This window comes from Parastagonospora nodorum (genome assembly GCF_000146915.1).
Source record: "Parastagonospora nodorum SN15 chromosome Unknown scaffold_23, whole genome shotgun sequence".
Lineage (NCBI taxonomy): Eukaryota > Fungi > Ascomycota > Dothideomycetes > Pleosporales > Phaeosphaeriaceae > Parastagonospora > Parastagonospora nodorum.
In genome coordinates, this window is record NW_001884571.1 from 69,768 (window position 1) to 88,227 (window position 18,460).

The 18,460-nt window shown below is 52.8% G+C and overlaps 10 protein-coding genes across 10 annotated transcripts; 4 read left to right on the forward strand and 6 right to left on the reverse strand.

The window, feature by feature from the left end:
• Positions 1-1,924: 1,924 nt before the first annotated feature.
• On the forward strand, positions 1,925-2,407 carry SNOG_12566 (hypothetical protein; the record flags this gene model as incomplete). The annotated part of the gene is made up of 3 exons (XM_001802735.1): positions 1,925-1,935; positions 1,986-2,069; positions 2,272-2,407. The coding sequence occupies 3 exons, from the start codon at positions 1,925-1,927 to the stop codon at positions 2,405-2,407; spliced, it is 231 nt and encodes a 76-aa protein (XP_001802787.1).
• A 421-nt stretch (positions 2,408-2,828) lies between these two features.
• Positions 2,829-3,491, reverse strand: SNOG_12567 (hypothetical protein; the record flags this gene model as incomplete). The annotated part of the gene is made up of 3 exons (XM_001802736.1): positions 2,829-2,921; positions 2,978-3,247; positions 3,303-3,491. 3 exons carry the CDS (start codon positions 3,489-3,491, stop codon positions 2,829-2,831), a joined length of 552 nt encoding a protein of 183 aa, XP_001802788.1.
• Positions 3,492-3,882: 391 nt separating this feature from the next.
• On the reverse strand, positions 3,883-8,161 carry SNOG_12568 (hypothetical protein; the record flags this gene model as incomplete). The annotated part of the gene is made up of 5 exons (XM_001802737.1): positions 3,883-4,551; positions 4,602-5,126; positions 5,202-5,317; positions 5,400-7,862; positions 7,891-8,161. The coding sequence occupies 5 exons, from the start codon at positions 8,159-8,161 to the stop codon at positions 3,883-3,885; spliced, it is 4,044 nt and encodes a 1,347-aa protein (XP_001802789.1).
• Positions 8,162-8,673: 512 nt separating this feature from the next.
• SNOG_12569 (hypothetical protein) lies at positions 8,674-9,222 on the forward strand (the record flags this gene model as incomplete). Its single annotated transcript, XM_001802738.1, has 1 exon — positions 8,674-9,222. The coding sequence occupies one exon, from the start codon at positions 8,674-8,676 to the stop codon at positions 9,220-9,222; it is 549 nt and encodes a 182-aa protein (XP_001802790.1).
• Positions 9,223-9,473: 251 nt separating this feature from the next.
• SNOG_12570 (hypothetical protein) lies at positions 9,474-9,982 on the reverse strand (the record flags this gene model as incomplete). The annotated part of the gene is made up of 3 exons (XM_001802739.1): positions 9,474-9,767; positions 9,802-9,885; positions 9,941-9,982. The coding sequence occupies 3 exons, from the start codon at positions 9,980-9,982 to the stop codon at positions 9,474-9,476; spliced, it is 420 nt and encodes a 139-aa protein (XP_001802791.1).
• Positions 9,983-10,277: 295 nt separating this feature from the next.
• SNOG_12571 (hypothetical protein) lies at positions 10,278-11,902 on the forward strand (the record flags this gene model as incomplete). The annotated part of the gene is made up of 2 exons (XM_001802740.1): positions 10,278-11,242; positions 11,338-11,902. The coding sequence occupies 2 exons, from the start codon at positions 10,278-10,280 to the stop codon at positions 11,900-11,902; spliced, it is 1,530 nt and encodes a 509-aa protein (XP_001802792.1).
• Positions 11,903-12,291: 389 nt separating this feature from the next.
• On the reverse strand, positions 12,292-13,374 carry SNOG_12572 (hypothetical protein; the record flags this gene model as incomplete). The annotated part of the gene is made up of 3 exons (XM_001802741.1): positions 12,292-12,682; positions 12,820-12,928; positions 13,296-13,374. 3 exons carry the CDS (start codon positions 13,372-13,374, stop codon positions 12,292-12,294), a joined length of 579 nt encoding a protein of 192 aa, XP_001802793.1.
• An 873-nt stretch (positions 13,375-14,247) lies between these two features.
• Positions 14,248-16,048, forward strand: SNOG_12573 (hypothetical protein; the record flags this gene model as incomplete). The annotated part of the gene is made up of 3 exons (XM_001802742.1): positions 14,248-14,738; positions 14,786-15,292; positions 15,346-16,048. 3 exons carry the CDS (start codon positions 14,248-14,250, stop codon positions 16,046-16,048), a joined length of 1,701 nt encoding a protein of 566 aa, XP_001802794.1.
• Positions 16,049-16,259: 211 nt separating this feature from the next.
• On the reverse strand, positions 16,260-16,705 carry SNOG_12574 (hypothetical protein; the record flags this gene model as incomplete). Its single annotated transcript, XM_001802743.1, has 2 exons — positions 16,260-16,293; positions 16,359-16,705. The coding sequence occupies 2 exons, from the start codon at positions 16,703-16,705 to the stop codon at positions 16,260-16,262; spliced, it is 381 nt and encodes a 126-aa protein (XP_001802795.1).
• Positions 16,706-17,707: 1,002 nt separating this feature from the next.
• On the reverse strand, positions 17,708-18,046 carry SNOG_12575 (hypothetical protein; the record flags this gene model as incomplete). Its single annotated transcript, XM_001802744.1, has 2 exons — positions 17,708-17,890; positions 17,927-18,046. The coding sequence occupies 2 exons, from the start codon at positions 18,044-18,046 to the stop codon at positions 17,708-17,710; spliced, it is 303 nt and encodes a 100-aa protein (XP_001802796.1).
• Between the last annotated feature and the right edge of the window lie 414 nt (positions 18,047-18,460).

Here is an 18,460-nt window from a genome sequence, read left to right on the forward strand (position 1 = left end):
ATCTACGAGGCTGAGACCATTGCGTTGAAGGCTAACCTCAAGCCTCATTTTGACAATACATCGCGTGAGTGTGGGAGTAGCAGGGAATCCAATTGGCGATGAGGAGGAGGAGCCACGCCGCATTTGCAAATGTCGTGTTGATCCTGCCTCGTATATGGCAGTAGCCTATCCGGCACTACTCTCTTGGTTCAGATATGTAGATCGACAAGGAATGGAAAGTGAAGCGGAACTACTCGAGGCCAAGAACCTTCAGCACCCTGTAACAAGGAAGGACTCTGTATGCCGTACGTTACATGAAGACAGGCTCTACAGTTTTTGGACGTCAGAGCCGTACATTCTGCCTCAGAGTTGAGGCGAGGCAAAAGAGGCCGAGCCACATACGCAGTGTATACGCGGGACAGTTGACTGTTCCCATTTGCCAGACGCAGATCTGTGCAATATAACCTCTCGGTAGCCAATGCTTTGTATGCGACCTTGTCGAGGCTTGCATTATATGACGGGAAGATGCTTTGATTTCATGTCGAAAGCTGGTCTTGGAAGTTATGACGGGGAGCCGGATTCGGGACGGCAGGGAGCGGTGAGCATCCCGCATATTTTCCCTCAATTCCTCCAGTATGTGTAGCCCAGTACAAGTAATCTAATATTTCGTAGGAAAGTAGATCTGCTCCAGATACAAAATTTTGTGTAGTCGAATCCAGCAATTTAACCCAGGTGCCCATCATGATTTAGTCCAGACTCCAGTTTGTCTCCACGATTAGATTCTGTCTATCCGTGCGGGACGAGCGCTCAGCGAATACGGTCCCGGTTCTTCTTCCAGTACCAGGATAAACTTTCCCTGGCGCTATGCAGCTTGACTTTTGTGTCACACCGCAAGAATGCCCGCATGCAAGTGCCATAACTCATATGTCGGCTTGATAATGTGCTTTGACCACGGCGAGGTAGTGCTTAGTCGCTGACAAGGCGGATGTAAGTAAAAAAGCACAGTTTGGGCAGGCTTACAGTATGTTGATCTCCCGTGGCTCAACTAGATGAGGCTGATCGAATATGCAGGTACAAGCCCTGCCAGGGGCAGGCGAACTCTCGCCGGAAGCGGATCAACTGGTTGCCGTCCTTCCATTGTTTATATCGCAAGACGCAGCTGCCACGAAAGTGTCTGACGTGTTTGGAGGAGCCGCGAAATCACCTATCGATGGCATGGCTTGTGAGATGACAAGCAACATTGGGGCTGATTAGCCATCGCTGACTGTAGATGCAATACGCGCGATGACAGGCTGATCAAGTCGTATAGAGAGAGCGATATCTTAGAGCCGTCAGTGTCTCGAAGGCAATGGAGGAAGAAAAATAGCGCCAAAGAAGAAGAGGCGGGAGCATGTGCTTTTGTATTCAGCGAAGGAGGCGGCAGGGATAACGGCGGAAATACAGCGATCATGAGACCTTAGCTTGGTACTAGCAAGGACGACGTCCTTTGGTGTCAGGCATTCGAGGTCGAATAGTGAATAGTGAGGCAACGAGAGTGAAAGGATCAACCCGAACTTAGACCGACATGGTCCGCATTCAGGACGGGATGGACGAGGATATGGCTAGCATTGGACTCAACGATTAAGAGAATGAGCTTTCAAGAGAGAATGATTGTAGTTTAACTATACAAATGCAACACTTCCTCACACAATATGGATATCACATGGCGGCGGACCATTCCTTCAGCGGCACCTTCAAAAGGGGTTTAGCGTCGCCAAGCAACAGGCGCGCAAGCACGGTCGTCATCACCGAAGCTCAGGAAGAGCCTACGACTGGCCTACCAAACATAACCTCACCAAATCACACGCAGCGAAGCTCTGGAACCCTCACATACCTCTGAAAAGCCCGCCGATATACTCCCGATCGCAACAACGCCCCCAGATCCCCTCACAACCACAACGACGCGATGGCGAACGGGTCCGTATGCCCAACACACGCGCATATGAGAACGCAACTAACAAGAGCAGATGGGCACCCTTCATTGGGCTCGTAGTGGTCGTCGCATTCTGCGCCGCAGCATGGTTCCTCTCGCCAAAGGGTGAAAACCAGACGTACGTTCCCCCAGGCCTACCTTTCACTACATCTTCCAACGCCTACGCGCTTGCGCCATCATACCATCTTCAACCTATCGCTCTTTGTCTGACGTTCTTGATTCTACGATTGAAATCAGGAGCATATCGCCAATCAATCTCATCACGTTCACGATATTCGCGGCATACACAACATCGGAAACAAATGCTAACAAGTCCACAGTGTCTGGCGCTCTACCATCGTCCTCTCGGCTGCCGCCATGTACATCATGTGGGCGATCACGTTCCTCGCACAACTACACCCGCTCATTACACCGCAACGAAATGGCCTGCGAGCGGAGCTGAACCAAGGGCGGTAATCGTGAGGGAGCTTGGAGGACAACATTGAGAAATCCAGGAGGCTACGCAGGAGAGAGTAGGCTTGTCTATCGGCCATCTTCGGGTCCTATGTAGGAGGAAGCCAAGCAGTTTGACATGATTGAGCGCATCACATACTTCATCGGCGTTTCGGAACCATGGCATCTTGTACAAACAATTCAATCCAATTCAAATGGGGTATCACAATCACAATCACATAACCATGCCTTACACCACACCTACACCCAACCCCCAATCCACTCGTCCACCTCCCTTCCCAAATTAAACCCCTCCCACCCCGTCCCCAACCCCACCGCCTTGAGCATGCCCCAGCTCACTACGCCTCTCACCGCCGCCCCCACACCCACCAACACCCCGGCCCTCACATACCCGCAATCCATCAGGATTTCCAGCGCCGCTATATTATTCACAATAACCGCCCAACTCACCGCCGTCGCGCTGCTGCGCAAGTCGTATTCCCAGATAATCAGCAATATCGGGAACAGCTTCGTGCAGCTGGACACGAGCAGCGCGGTGGAGAGCGGGGTTGGATGGGGGTAATGCGGAAGTACTACTCGGAGGGGCGAGGGAGGGAGGGAACATAGCAGGCGAATGGGGATGTGGAATGCAAGTGTTGACAGCGTGACGAGCGCGAGGAAGAACAGGTATTGCAGCATGAGTGGTTGGGATGCGAGGAGAGAGGCGTTTTGGCTGATTTTCTCGATGCGCGCCCATGTGAGGTAGACGTCGAAGAGGAGCAGGAGCACGCCGAGGCGGAGGATCGAGCGGTCGAATTTCTCGTCGGAGGTGCCGAGGCGGTTGAATAGTAAATGTCGGTATACCTGCGTGCGTGGCGTGTTAGATACATTGGTGGGGGGGAGGGGAGGGTAAATGTACTTCAGCTTTTATCAGCACGAGGTCAATGAAGAGAACGATAAAGTCATGCTCGACATATTTGTCGGCAAAGTTCTTGCACGAGGGGCATTGGGTGAGCCGCACGCCTTTGCCCAGGGCGCGGTCGTCGGCTTTGGAGTAGGTGGTGTAGAGGACGGGGATGGGGTGGCGGCAATGGATGCATATTGGCATTGTGATTATTACATGGTCGTCGTCTCGACTTCGTGCGAGAATGGGGGCGTGGGGCGGCCAGTGTCGTGGTGTAGCTGAGACGTGTGATGCAATGTTTGGGGAAGCTGGAGAGCTTCAGCGGGGATAAGTTTAGCGTCGGGTTTTACACTTCAGACCTAAAGTCAATGATATGGCACAATCGAACATGCATTACTATGCTTCGCATTCAAATAACTCTCATCCATGCTTCCCTCGCACACCAATAGAAATCCTACAAGTGTTGTAACACATCGATGCTTTTGACGCCAAGACCCAATCTGATGCCCTAAACAACGCCCAAGAGGTGGAAAGAATGGTGTAGAGCCCCTCAAAACCCTTGTATATAGCACAACGACTTCGGCTCTCCCTTTCCTTAACGAGCGGCCTCATCGACCGCCGCAGCTACATCCCTCGCTCGCTGTACCCATACTTGATCATCGACTTCGCGGCCCAGGACGTCGCTGCCCAAGACAACTCGCAACAGGTCTGCGAGACCAATTGCGTTCTCGGGGCCTCCGAAAAGCGCGCCTGCACGTCTACTTGTGATAGCCCATTGCTCTATTAGGTAGATGATCCACTTTACCAACAGCTTGCGGTTACGGCCTGTGAATGGGTGTTCTTGAGCATACCATAACGCCTCAAGAGTAGCAACAAGATACTCAAAGGGTGATTTAAGTCTCAGGAAGACATCGATTGGCCATGTGAGGTTGGCATTTGGTGCAAGATCCTGCGATGCACCACCGTTACGCGGGTTGGTGTCATGAGTGTAAAACTCGAGATCGTACTGCAGCACAAGCTGAAGAACAATGTTGACAGGGAAGACGTTCTCGTTCTGGTTGGTGCGGAGACCGATCTCTTCGACCTTCATAGCCACAGCTTCCCACGGTGCGGCCTGCTGGTCGTGAACTGCATACTTGTGCACCTGTTCAATGAGGTTGGACCATGTGTGGCGGATGTCTGGGATATTGCGGTGGTCGGCAACGTGATAGATTAGCAGACAGATGTCGTAGTAGGCTGCTTGATCCGCGTAGTTGTGGTAGAGCTAGGGAAGTCAGTATGATCGTGTATTCAAGGGCTACAGCATGAACTTACCTCATCTAATGGTTGAATTGACCCATCCAGGAGCGAAACCACTTGGGACCTCCGCTCGCCATCGAGACGATTGTCAGCTTTGATTTTCTGCAGGACATCATCCTGGATATTTGCAATGTCCAAATGGTCGCTGATGTTGCGCAAGAGCTCTTGTCTTGACTGCCTGTTGCGAACACCAGTTTCCGTGAATCCGGTCATGCGCGTGGAAGCATTTGCTTTGGCGCGTGAAAGGTACTCTATCCGCTTCTCCAGGGTCAATGGCAAGTTGCTCTTAGCGAGCTGGTATTGTGTCTCGGCAGCACTGAGGAAGTCGTTGTAGTGCGCAAAGTAGCGCCACAAAAGATCGGCGTGCGCAAGATCCTTCTCCGCACTTTGACGCAGGTAATCGACGACAAAAGGCGAGTTGATCTCCAGGAGCCGCTCCGCCCATCCCTTGGACATGTACCAATCGTAGAGGTAGTTTTGAAACACCTCGTCGTCTGAGTTGTTGATCTGCTCGTATGCCTCGTGTTTGCGTCGCGTTATCTGCGACACCACGCCGTCTGGTGTGGGACCTTGTGAATTATATGCTTGATCTACAGATTCGATGACTCTACACACCAGAGTGTAGCATGAAGCACGGCGGTCGTAGAAGTCTCTTCGGACGTCGTTGGGATCTGTCGTAGGGTCATTCTTCTCTCTGACCCAAGAAAGGGCCTTGTTCCCGCGATCGAGGTCTGCGGCAACTCTTAAAGCCAGTCGGATAGCGCCTGAAGTCATGTTAGCACAGAGTACTTTGAAAGGAGATGTCGAACTGACCAGCATAGAATTCGAGCTCAATGTACTTGTCCACGGTTGAGTTGAGGTTCTCGTAGCTCAAGCTCTTCGCTACTTGCTCGAACAGCCTCAGACTGTCATTGAGTAAGATACGTCCTCGCTCTGCATTGGCACCCATATCGGCAGCCTTCTTCAGGTTTTCTTGGGCCTTAAAGATGACCACGTCATCAGAGCTGCAGAAGCTGCCACACTTCCGCCGCAGAGCTTCCGCAACCGTCTCGACATTCGATCCTTTGGTAATGTTGCGGTTCACAATGGCCTTGACAAGCTCCCGTGCAATCTCCTTGCCTTCGTGCGCGGAGAAGAGGCCTTGGAAGGTTAAACGGCGCACCTTCTCTTGCATCTGAGGATCCGGGAGTAACGCAAGAATATCTTCGAGCCTCTCTTCGAAGAGCACCAAGACAAATGAAATGCCCTCGACAATGTTATTGACCATGGCCAACAGACTAGTCAAAGCTCTGTTCTCGCCCTGGAGTTCAACCTCCTCTTGTCGTGATGTTGCCCGTCCAAGAGCTTCTGGCCCAGCGAGGCCTTCGATCGAAGACTTGTTTGAGTCGAGGAATTCTTGGAGTTGCGCAAGAGATCGTTGGATGTCCTGGAGTTTCGGGACCGCCTGTGCTGATGCAAGAACCGGTCCAGTCGGCGTTACGACTTGTGTGATGATGGGCGAGGTCCAGATGGAGCGGATCAGGCGAGCGACGTACATGGCAATACCATCATGTCTTGGTGAGGCCCGCACATTTTCCACACTCAGACCTTCCACAGTTGCGCTCTCGGTCAAGTGCGCCTTTCCTCCAAATTCGATGAACACTCTGCGAGCCATATCGAGCACTTCGGGTTCTGTAACCTTTGCGATTCGAGAGTCGGGTCCGACGTCCGATCCTTGACCGCATGCTACAGCGAGAGCTGTTGCAGCAGTCTCAGCCAAACCATACTGCTTAGCGAGCTTGCGAATATCACCTTCGGTACCCTCCTGTCCTCCACCCTGCTTGATGATCGCAGCGAAGATGTCGACGAGTCTTTTCCGGCGCACAGTCTCGATTCCGCTGGACGTTATGATTGCGTACTCGGAGGAGGGCTGATCGAATTGGGTGGAGAGCTCATTTCCAAAGCCTAGGGGTTCGCTTCTTGCGGAGAATGGTGGTGTGACTTGGCCAATATCCTGCACCTTGCCAACAAGTTCGAGAGCTATGGCCGTCTCGGTGTACCGTGGAGGTTCGGAGCTTTCCCGTTGTCCTAGGAGGCCGGAATGTGGGGCGGACATAAAGAGCGACTGGTTGACACTGCCACTCTTTGCGACAAAAGCAAAGAACGATCCTGGTGCATATCTGTTTCCAAGTGTGGTCAGTTCGAGAAACTTGGAGTCAAATCCGACCGGAGCGCCACCTTGATACGGTTGTGCCGGTGCGCCATTGACCTGTTGCGATGATTGCGCGTCGTTGGGTGGGAAGCGAATATGCTTGAGCTGCATGTTACTTGGTGCGCTGGAACTGTCCGAGTTCCAGGTACCCGAGGTGGTGCTGAAATACAATCTGCAGCCTGTTGATGTTGTTGCCATCAAAGACATGAAGTCCGCTTCCGGACTTGTGATGGGACTAAGACTGACAATGACCATGTTGGCGAGTACGTTCGGCTGTCGTACGAGGTGCATGCACATGGTTTGTATGCTGACCAGTGTCCTGGTAATGACACATTCTAAAGACGAAGGCGCTCTCATGTGGTACACCTTGATCGTGCCAGTTGTAGATAGTGTGTACAGGAGACTCCGGGTATCGTCAATGACCATGGACTGCGTACCCACTTGGGTGGACTTGCCATAAAATGGCAGCGCAGGCAGGCCAACCGTCGGTGAAACGTGGTTCGTCTTGCTGCATTTGCTGGAGAACCACCTGTCTTCTTGCTGGTAGTTCAGCTCGTATACGTCCTCTGTGCCGCCGTCGCCGAAGAATATGCGCCCCGTTCGTGCCGAACCCTCAATAGTGGTGACATTTATCCTCCTCACAGAGGTTGAAAGGCCTGTCCGGTACAGGGTGACGCTATGAACTCCTTCTGGGCCTCGTTGGCACTCGACAGCGATCAGGAAGACATCGGTAACGGTTGCGACGACGAGCAGGTATTCAATCGTAGCCACAAAGACACCGGCGCGTGGCTTGACCAGCTTGACGCACGTGATGTTGCTCGGTTGCTCTTCGAAGCCGACAAGTTCGGGGTTAGGGTGCGTGTAGTCCCAGAGGTAAACCTGGTTGTCGACCACGACCCAGGCGTGGTTTATCTCTGCGAACAATCCCATGCTCATGGACATTTGCGTGTGGTCGACCTGCTCAAAGACGGCATCGGGGAGTCGGTAGGATCGTAGTTTCTGGAATGGCGCCCAGGCTGTGGAGCTTGAGAGCTCGTACTCGCCAGAAATGCCCTCTGTGGCCTTCATTAGCACCTCAACGCCAGCTTTGAAGCCATGTATCGCGTTACTTACGTCCGATGTATCCTTCTAGAGACGGGTACCGATTGTCTCTGTCCAGCATGATGTTTATCGTACGCGCCGCGCGCTCGATCGGGCTCTCTACTGGCGGCGCAGGCAACGCTTGTTGTTGTTGTTGTTGTTGTTGTTGCTGCTGCGGCGGCTGCGACTGTGATTGCGACATGGAGGATTGGCGTTGCAGGTTTGGCCGGTTGGGCGCAGGAGTATTAATGAACGCGCCGGGTCCAGGGCGCTGGGGCGTCGCGGGGGGCATGTTGTAGGCCATTGTGGTTGGAGGTCGGGGGTATTGGTGGGAGAGCCTTGGTGAAGGAGAAGGCTTAGGGAATTGGGTTTTCGCGTTGGCGAGCAGTCATCGACATTAAGCTGGGTGGAATCAACGTAATGGCGCGACGGCAATGGAAGCTCGCAGAACCCGTAACAAAAAGAAAGTCGTCCGTTGCAGCTGCAGCAATCGTGGTGAGCTTGTCGGTGGTTAGCTGGTCGCGCGCCAAACAAGACAAAAGACGAGCTCGGACAGGGATTATCTGATTAGCGCGTTTAGACTTCCACGGGTGCCCCAAGCTTCAGATTTTGGGAGCTGCGAATGTGCTCGCATAGAATCAACGCAACTTTGATAGCAGAAGACATAAACCTGCGTAGACAGCCAGGGCGAATTGCAGGGCAATACTATTCACTTCCGAAATAAACAAGTAAACACCACTTCGGTCGACCGCACTGGAAGTACGGTTCAATCGACAATTCCCACTTCGAAATATCACGAGCTTCACTTCACCCGCTATGTCGCTCTTCCGCCCAATGCTTCTCAGGACCACACGCCTCGCAGCTGCCCCTCGTCCAATATGCCTCCGCTTCTCCTCCACATCAACCGAGCCCATTGTCCTACCTCGCCTGCAGTCCGACCTCAAAACCGCGCTCCGCTCAAAAGACAAAACCACGCTCTCCGTCATCCGCTCGCTCCAAGCCGAAATTATAAACGCTTCCAAGACCACCAAACCCATCACAACCGACGGTGCACTCTACAGCCTCATCCAGAAGCAAATAAAAGGCATCAACACCGCCATTGCAGAATTTGAGACTGCGAAACGAGATGATTTGGTGCAGAAGGAGAAGGAGCAGTTGGCGGTGCTGAACAAGTACGCGGGCGAGATTCCGAGGGTGGAGGAGAGCGAGCTTGACGGGCTGATTGCGGCTGCGGTGGAGAAGTTGGAGGAGGGCAAGAGGTCGTTTGGAAGTGTGATGGGGAGGGTAATGGGTGGACTCAAGGGCCGGCCAGCGGATATGGAGTATCTGAATAGGAAGATTGAGGAGGTGATTGGGAAGAAATGAGTAAACGACGAGAATGTATTCTATGGATGTACGAATGTACGAGACACAGCTGTGCGAGTAATGTCAAAACTCTACCTTCTTCAGATTCGGGATGGCAAACACCAGAATCCTAGAGAACGGTCACCGCCATTCTTACGTCTAAATGGAGAGGCTGGTATTAACCCTCGCGCATATCGTAGCGTGAACCCATACACAGAGGTCCCCTTGTGTGTTCGTCCCTAGCTCAGATGGTCAATCTCACAAAGTTCGGTTCACGGCGCCGAACACACAGGCACCAAAGCCAATGTCGAGGTTGGGCGGATAGTTCTGCCGAACGCTGCGCTACGTTCGCGGGTCCCGTCTATGCTGCCCGACGGGCGAGACCAGTCACCAGTTCGAAGCACAGCGGCGCCGACCGAGAGTTGGTGCTGCATGAGGCTCAGACAGTGTGCACGGTCCATATCCCATGATGTCATCCTTGAACCATCGCAAGCATCATCCTTTCTTTTTGCTGCTTCGTGACAGGAATGCAGGGCAGCATGACCGATGAATTGGGCGCAGAGGAACTATTGGGAATCATACGATGCATCGCGCACATACCCAACCTGCGATTTCGATGCCGCTCTGCGTGAAGTCGGGCGATGAATGCGCCCAACTGGCTGTGCCCAAATGGCTACGCTTAGTCTATACAGATTCCAGACCTGCAGTGCGCGCAAGCTCGCAGAGAGCCATGCGAAACCAGGGGGTGTCGTCGACCACTCAACGTCGTGGCTGGCGGCATGGTGGTTACAAGAAAAGCAGTCTTAGCGCACGATGACGCAGCCACGATCTTGCTTGAAGCTGGCGTACAAGTTGGCGGCTTCGGCGCTGCAACTGTCCGCAGGCCTTGGACCTTGTTATACCTTGCTAACTTTCTGCCTGCCTGATTGTTATATTATCTCCACAAGCGTCTGCTCTTCGACAAAGTAGCGCGCGCATTCGTTTCGGTTTGTGAATCTGTCCTTTCGACTTCCGGCGCAACCCCGCGAATCCAACCTGCCATTACCAAGTGACAGCCAGCCCCTCACTTCGCAGCCATGTACGGCCGTTCTTCCGCAGGAACTCTGGATCGCTATGACGACCCGCCTGCACCGCCCCGCAGTGGTGCTGGTGGAGGCGAGCGCTGGGACCGCGCGAGGTTTGAGAGCATGAGGCGTGGTCCTCCAGGAGGTGGTGACAGCGGAAGCAGCCGCGGTGGTCGTGATGGAGGCGGCCGAGACGACTACGACCATTTCCGCTTCCAGGAGCACGACAAAGCCCCTGGGTACCACCGCGATGTTGACATCCATGAAGACCGCGCCCGTCGTGGACCGCGCGTCATGGAGAGGGAGCGATACCACGATGACGATCTCTTCAGCCGGCCTTCGCGACGCCAGAACGACCTCTTCCACGAGCCAACGCCGTCTGAGATAGCCAACCAGGCGCTTGCCCCTTACCGTCGCAAGTCGGTCATCGACAGAGACTTCAACATCGATATCGACATTGACAGGAGAGAATCTCGGCCACCGCCACCCAGGGCTCGACCGGCCCGACCGCAGTACATTCGTCGGCAGTCGTCTCTCGACACTTTTGACCGCCGACCGCTTCCACGATATGGCGACGTCGAGAAGTTTGAGCGTGAAGAGGTCCACGAGTATCGACTACCTCCCAACGTCCCTATTCCGCTTCCTATCCGCGAGCATTCACGCCGCAGGTCGCCTCCGCGCCGATACCAGGAGGACGATTATGAAGAGATCCGATACGATGACCGCGGCGGGCGTGGACGCGAGCGTGAAGACTACCGCGAGGTCGAAGTTCACAGAGAGAAGAGCAAGATGCGCAGGAGCAAGAGCGTAGCCAAGTCTACTCGCAGCTCTTCGATTTCCAGCTTCGAGGAGATTCAGCCCTCAAGAGCCACCTTTGGCAAGAAGGGCAAGACCCGCATGCCGAAGCGATTGGTAAAGAAACAAGCCGTTATTGAGCTCGGTTATCCATTCGAAGAAGAGGTGAGCATCCTCGAGATGTAATTTCGAGACATTGCTAACAAATCTAGGACGACTTCATCGTCATCACACGAGCCCTCGAAAAGGAGCACATTGACGAGGTCATCAAAATCAGCGAGAACTACAAAGAAGGTGCGAATTCTGCTGCTCCCACTGTAGCACTCTCTAACACCCCACCAGCAGAGAAAACCACCTACGTGTACGAGGAGAAGGTCGAGGCTCTTCCTCCGCCACCACCCCCAGAGTCTGTTGCTCCACCTCCACCCCCTTCTGTTGTCCACGCTCCTCCTCCGCCCCCAGCATCAGTCTACGCACCGCCGCCACCAGCATCAGTCTACGCCCCGTCTGCACCACCAGCCTCCGTCTACGCCCCATCTGAGCACCACCACCACGACACCCAGCACGAGGAATACGTGCAGATCGAGCGCTCCAACCACATCCACGGCCCGGCCACATCATTCCTCCCCGAAGGCCGCATGCTGGTGCGCCGCGACGACCAGTACCGCAGCGAGCGCGACATCAAGGAGGAGATCCGCCAGCTCGAGGACGAGCGCCGCATGCTCAAGTACGAGCGCGAAACCGACTATGAGATTATCGAGCGCAGGGATCCGAAGCGCGAGGTCATTCGTGTGGATAAGGATAGGAAGGGTAGGTTGGCCCTTGTTCGCTCGGCCCGTTGAAGATCTTTTGTTGATGACGGATAGGACGGAGGGATCGCCCGAATCCGAAGTTGGTGGCGGCCATGATGTCGACGCTGACCTGAGTGGTGGGACATCACTGGCTGGGTGTGAGGGGGATTTACTTGGAGTTAGGGATCGCTGTTTGGGGGGATGTGTTCATCACGATTTACGGCTGGACCTTTTTTATTTCACTTTCGATCTCAATGGTCGGATCGATACTTTTCTTGGGAATTGGGGCGCATATATACAGGGTTTATTTTGGTAGTTTACATGCCATGTTTTACGAGTCCTCATCATCTTCAAAAGCAACTGCATCTCTCTTCGTCGCGCAAGCATTACTTCCTCCACCCGTTCAGCCCTTTCTACCATTTACACACTTGTCTGAGCATCTACAACTCCTTCTTGGAAACCGGCGTCAACCCCTTCTCCCTCGCAATCCACCCATCCAACCTCGCATAACAATCCACCGTCATGAAAACCCCTATCACACAGTTAGCCTCAACATTTCCCTTCCACCATATCCCACCAAAATACGTACCTAATCCCAAATATCCCCCATACATGCCCCCCAACCCGCCCGCACCCCTCTGCGCCGCACTCAACTCCTCCCAACTCAACATCTCGGCCAGACACACGAGCGTCGAGAGCGTGGTTTCCAGTCCAAACACGAGCAGGGCGAGGGGAACGCGGGGGTCGGAGCGGAGTAAGGCGGGTATGGCCCAGAGGGAGAGCGGGAGGTGGAAGAGGAGTTCGAGGGCGAGGAAGGGGGGAAAGAAGGCGCTGGGAGGGGTTAGTATGGTTCGAAGAGGGAAGGTATGGGAGTGTAATTTGTTTCAGAGATATGTGACGGCGGAATAGAGCGGATAGGGTGGTGAACACGGGGCGTTGTGATGAGCGCGTGATAACAAAGAACTTACGGTGGGTTGTAGAAGAAGCGGTCGCCGTAGGTTGCGACGTACCATTCGCGCAGCGAGGTCATCCAGAGAGGCTTGATTTGGGCTGGATAGTAGCCTGAGAGGTCGAAGCCTGGGGGTGGGTTAGTTGTAGAAGGGGTGGTGGGACTTGTTTTATTTCGTTTCTTTTGAGGCGAAAGAAAACTGTTGGAGAATGGAAACTGGAGGTTTGACTGTCGCGCAGAAGATGGGGAGATGGTGAGATGCAATTGCGCCCTTTACGAAGTATAATTGCTAGAATCTGAAAACCGAGCAGCTCGATATTTGTTTTCCCGTCACAAATAAAAAGATCTAAATATCGAGGAAACTGATCCTCTTTGGGAATGTTTATCTTGATCTCGAGGGGAATAGAAAAAGGCATTATGGTGTGTTGTAGAGCATAGTGCAAATAGAGAACATGAGACTCTTGAGCGTTGAAGTCCGAGACAGAAAAAACTCACCAAGCATCACGGGGATGTGAATTATGAAGAAGACCAAGTACACAAGGTCTCGCTTCCGCTGGAAAATCGACTTTGCCATTCTTACTGTCTTCTCTGAGTGCTAGGTTTTGTCGACTACTGCAGATGCGAATGTGGTGCTGGTGTTTGGCCTCCACAGGAGGTCGGATGCCAACGGGTACGGCGCGTCGGCAACATCCACGTGGGTCGTGCGTGGGGGCGCCTCGAAGCTCCTCCCCAACGTCTGTTTCTCCGCTACCCCATCTCCACAGCCCAAAAGAGCATTGTGTTTCCAGAACATGCACTTCGGACAATAGCATCTGCCATGATACCTTTTCCTTCACTGACATGTGGAACCGGCGCCACAATGCCACATCCAAGACGTGTTTACGCGTCCGGACTGTGCTGAAATCGAGACTGAACGCGAATGTTATGAGATATCAGCCGATCTGTCCACCATTCCCCAGTCAAATCGACATCTTCAGGCAAACAAACGAATGCAACAGATGTGACACGCACTTCAGGCTGAATACTTCCATGGCAAAAGCTTAGCGTCGGCGGCCTTGAGGTGGACACCAGCATCGCTAACCCGCAAACAAGCCACTCACGTGGAGGGCGGAATGTCCGAGTCGGCCTTTCATCCAATAAGGGCCGAGCGTATAGCATCTTGGCGAAATCCGCGGACATGAAACGGGACATTTGGCTCTTAGTTTGCTTGGAACGGGACATTGTCTCCGCAACCTCGAAGCCGCCAAGCCAAATCTTATGACCGCCAATGCTTCCCCACCCATCATTGGCATCCTTCCGCCGGAACTCTGGATAATATGGGGTGTCAGACGCGTGCAGTACAAATGATGCAAGTGCCCACAAAAGGTGCTTGACTGTTCCGCTGTGCCGGGTACTTCAGCTACTTCACAACTATCTACCAAACAAACTTCGACACTGACTGATCATCATGGTTGGCGGAGGAGGAGGCTCAGCCGGCTTCGATGCTGCGCTAGAGCGACGACAAGCCCTCATGGGCGCCAGTGGCCCTGCGGCTCTGGTCAAGAACTTCAAGGTTTTCAGCATCGCCTTGTTTGCTTGCTTAGGAGGTGTCTTGTATGGATACAACCAGGGCATGTTCAGTGGCATTCTGGCTATGCCATCTTTCGGTAAACAGACCGACGGCTACATCGACAACCCGACACAGAAGGGATGGCTTACTGCTATTCTTGAACTTGGAGCCTGGTTCGGAGCACTCTTTTCCGGTTTCGTGGCCGAAGTCCTGTCACGAAAGTACGGTATCCTGTGCGCAACTGGCGTCTTCATCGTCGGTGTTGTCGTCCAAATTACAGCCATTGCTGGTGGTCACAATGAGATTCTCGCGGGCCGCTTCATCACAGGAATTGGTGTGGGCAGTCTTTCAGTCATCGTCCCTATGTACAACAGCGAGTGTGCCCCTCCGTAAGTCTCCCAATATTAGGAAGCTATTCTGAGCTAACTATCGGCAGGGAAGTTCGTGGTGCTCTCGTGGCTCTTCAGCAGCTCGCTATTACCTTTGGTATCATGATCAGTTTCTGGATCAACTACGGAACCAACTACATTGGCGGAACTACTCTCGAGACGCAGTCCAACGCAGCGTGGCTTGTGCCCATCTGCCTCCAGTTGCTCCCCGCTTTCATCCTCCTCATTGGCATGATTTGGATGCCGTTCTCGCCCCGTTGGCTGATGCACCATGGCCGTGAAGAAGAGGCTCGTTCCAACCTGGCCAGTCTGCGCAACCTTCCTGCGGACCATGAGCTTATTGAGCTTGAATTCCTCGAGATCAAGGCCCAGTCAATGTTTGAGAAGCGCAGTCTTGCAGAGGCATTTCCTCACCTCCAAGAGCAGACCGCATGGAACAGCTTCAAGCTTCAATTTGTCGCAATCGGTGCACTGTTCAAGACCAAGGCCATGTTCAAGCGTGTTATTGTGGCAACCGTTACTATGTTCTTCCAGCAGTGGTCTGGAATCAATGCGTAAGCACCTCAGATGTACAAATTGCGTGCGAAACTTGTGCTAATATTCTTAGGGTTCTTTACTACGCTCCCCAAATCTTCGCGCAGCTTGGCTTGACAGGCAACACCACCTCCCTTCTCGCGACCGGAGTGGTCGGTATTGTCATGTTCATCGCCACAATCCCAGCCGTGCTCTACATTGACCGCCTCGGTCGTAAACCCGTGCTCGCAGTCGGAGCTCTGGGTATGGGTTTCTGTCATCTGGTCATCGCCGTCATTCTCGCCAAGAACATTGGTCGCTTCGCCGAGGAGAAGTCCGCAGGTTGGGCAGCCGTAGTGATGGTCTGGCTCTTCGTCATCAACTTTGGATACTCCTGGGGTCCATGCGCCTGGATTCTCATCGCCGAGATCTGGCCTCTCTCAACTCGCCCATATGGAACGGCCCTTGGAGGATCGTCCAACTGGATGAACAACTTCATCATTGGTCAGATCACTCCTGATCTCCTTGAAAGGATCACGTACGGAACTTACATCCTGTTCGGTCTCATTATCAGTCTCGGTGCTGTTTTCATCTGGTTCTTCGTACCGGAGACTAAGCGTCTCACATTGGAAGAGATGGACACTATCTTTGGCTCTGAAGGCACTGCGCTCAAGGACCAGGAGAGAATGGCGGAGATCAATGCCGAAATTGGCCTTGCCCAGTTGACCGGTGCGGCGCCGCCTAGTTACCAGGACACCAAGATTGTTGGAGACGAGAAAGAGGCTGTGCAAGTCTAAGCTTGTTACTGCGCCCTCTAGCTGCGCTTTATTGCACTTGGCCATCGGTCTACGATAGATTTTAATTATACTTGACAAGCACGAGCAGAACCTTGCTCGAATTCTGAATCACGTCCCTGAACCTTTCTGCGTGTTGTCGGCCCACTTTCGCACTTCATAATCCGAATTGAACTAGTGTCCTGAACAGCAAGCGTGATACCAATGAGTCTTCTCACGATCCACAGCGTCCGGGATTGGGATCCGCCCTACACAGCGAATTCAGTCAGTCTAACCCCCGACAATTCTAGTATAGCCCAGCCACAACACTGACCTAAAGGAGAACCAATCCAACCCCGTAACGCCACCACGCTTGCAACCGCTGATCTCATAGCCAAGATGCAGTATACAGTCCTCCTTCTTCACATTCCGAGAATGTGCATGATCGATATTATGCACCCAGAATTCCATCTTCCGTAGAGGATTCTCGTATACTGCATTTACGCATGCGTATCTCGTTTCAGCCTTCGCGAACTGTCCTGACATTGTGTCACACAACGTTTCTAGAGCGACAAAGGCTTGGCCGTAGTTGGGCTCCCAGACATCGCCAGATTTATAGCAGTCGGCTTGCACGCTGATGATGGCTGGGGTGATGACGGTGAGGAAGGTATAGAGATGCATGTCTTGAACGGATGAGTGCAACGTCACAACAATGATGTGAAAGAGTGATAGTTGCTCTGGGGGGTTCTTTGCCCTTTTACGTATTGCAGTACACCTAGCGAGGGATTCTCGTCATCAATGTGTCTTTCCTGGGATGGAAAGTGATTGCTAGTGCAGTAGATGAGTAGCATGTGTCACGTCTCTGATCCAAAGAGATAGTAGGGAGAACGAAATTCGCACTCTTCGTTTGTATCTGCAATGCAGGTCAAAAGCTGAGTTCCAGAGTGTCAGAATTGATTTGCGGCCGGGCTACTGTACTACTTGGATTTGTTTGCTATCCACGGACACTCCATCAGATCACGTAGTACCGTGCTCAATGTAGTCAACGTGATCGATCTTAACTTGTACAGCACATGCCTTATTTGTTCTTTCGATTTCCGATGTCATTCTGTTATGTGTTCCATGTGATGAGACGGGAGTGAACGCTCGCTCTGTATCGCCTACAACCAATCGCTTCATACCTAAGGTGGTAATGCTCACGGGGTCAGAGTCAAGCATCTGCCACTCTGTATCCTCGACCAATGAGATACGAAAGACTCCCCCAGACTTTGTGCATGCATCGTCTTGTGAATCATCACTAGTACATTTGAGGTGTCGCAGTCATTTCATCTTTCAGATCTTATTGATTGTGAGCTTCAGCCAACTTCGAGAGGATACGCCTCATCATCTTCAGAGACTTTGATCTACGCTTGGGCAACATAAATCATGGAGTTTAAACCTCGTCGTCTCTCGTCAACTCCTATAATACAACATTCGAGCGGACCTCCCATTTTCCTCAAAGCTGCCGGCTCGACTTCCGCTACGAATTGTGGATTGCGTCGCGTCATCAATCTCGTCAATCCATTGGCCCGAGGTTATGAGGACAGTCGGCTTCCAGATGTGGAACAGCTCTGTTTGTTGAAAAATAGATCAGCCAGTGTTCTGCGCACTCTCTACCAAGCTACATTCCAGCTCCAAACCCACTTACCTGAAATACCATCCCAGGACAGTCGTCATGCCGCCACGACGACAGCCGTAAACCTCATTAGCAAGGTGCCAGACGCACTCTGCATGGCGCAACGTTCTCATTTGGAGTCCAGTGCGTGAGACGTGGAAGCCAAATAATTTCCCTGAAGCCCCAGACTTGCGGCACGTGGACTTGTATGCCTGGCTTTCATAGTCTCCGACTAGCTCATCACATACTGCGTCCAGGTTGTCGACCACCTGGTCTAGTTCCGCGCCCCAGACATCGCCTGCGTCGTTACAAATGGCTTGAACACTAGCGATTACCAGAGCGAGAACGGCGAGGTGAGCGAGCTGCATGACGAAGTAGTGTCAGGAAGGGGTTTGAGATGGAATGAAAAATTATCGATTGTGTAGTGCCGATGTTAGGAGGGGGCCGGGTTGCTTTATGTCGATGTTGGTGTGATTTATATTCTGAGGCTGCAGTATCTACCAACTTGCCACTGAAAAAAAGCAACCCTGCATCCCGAAATACATGCTGTTTTGGGCTTTGGCAGGTGGTACGCATGTGACTGTCATTTGACCAGCCATCGCGTGGTTGTAACATGACACATTGATCGTTACCGTTTGGCCGAGCTTTGCGCAAGAGAAACAAACATCTTCCAACAGAACCAACCATTCTGCGATAACAAAAAATTATCTCCAGAAAGACGTCTGGCTACCTGTCCACCGCATGTCGAGTGTGTGAGAAGTTCACGGTTCTCACAACCACCA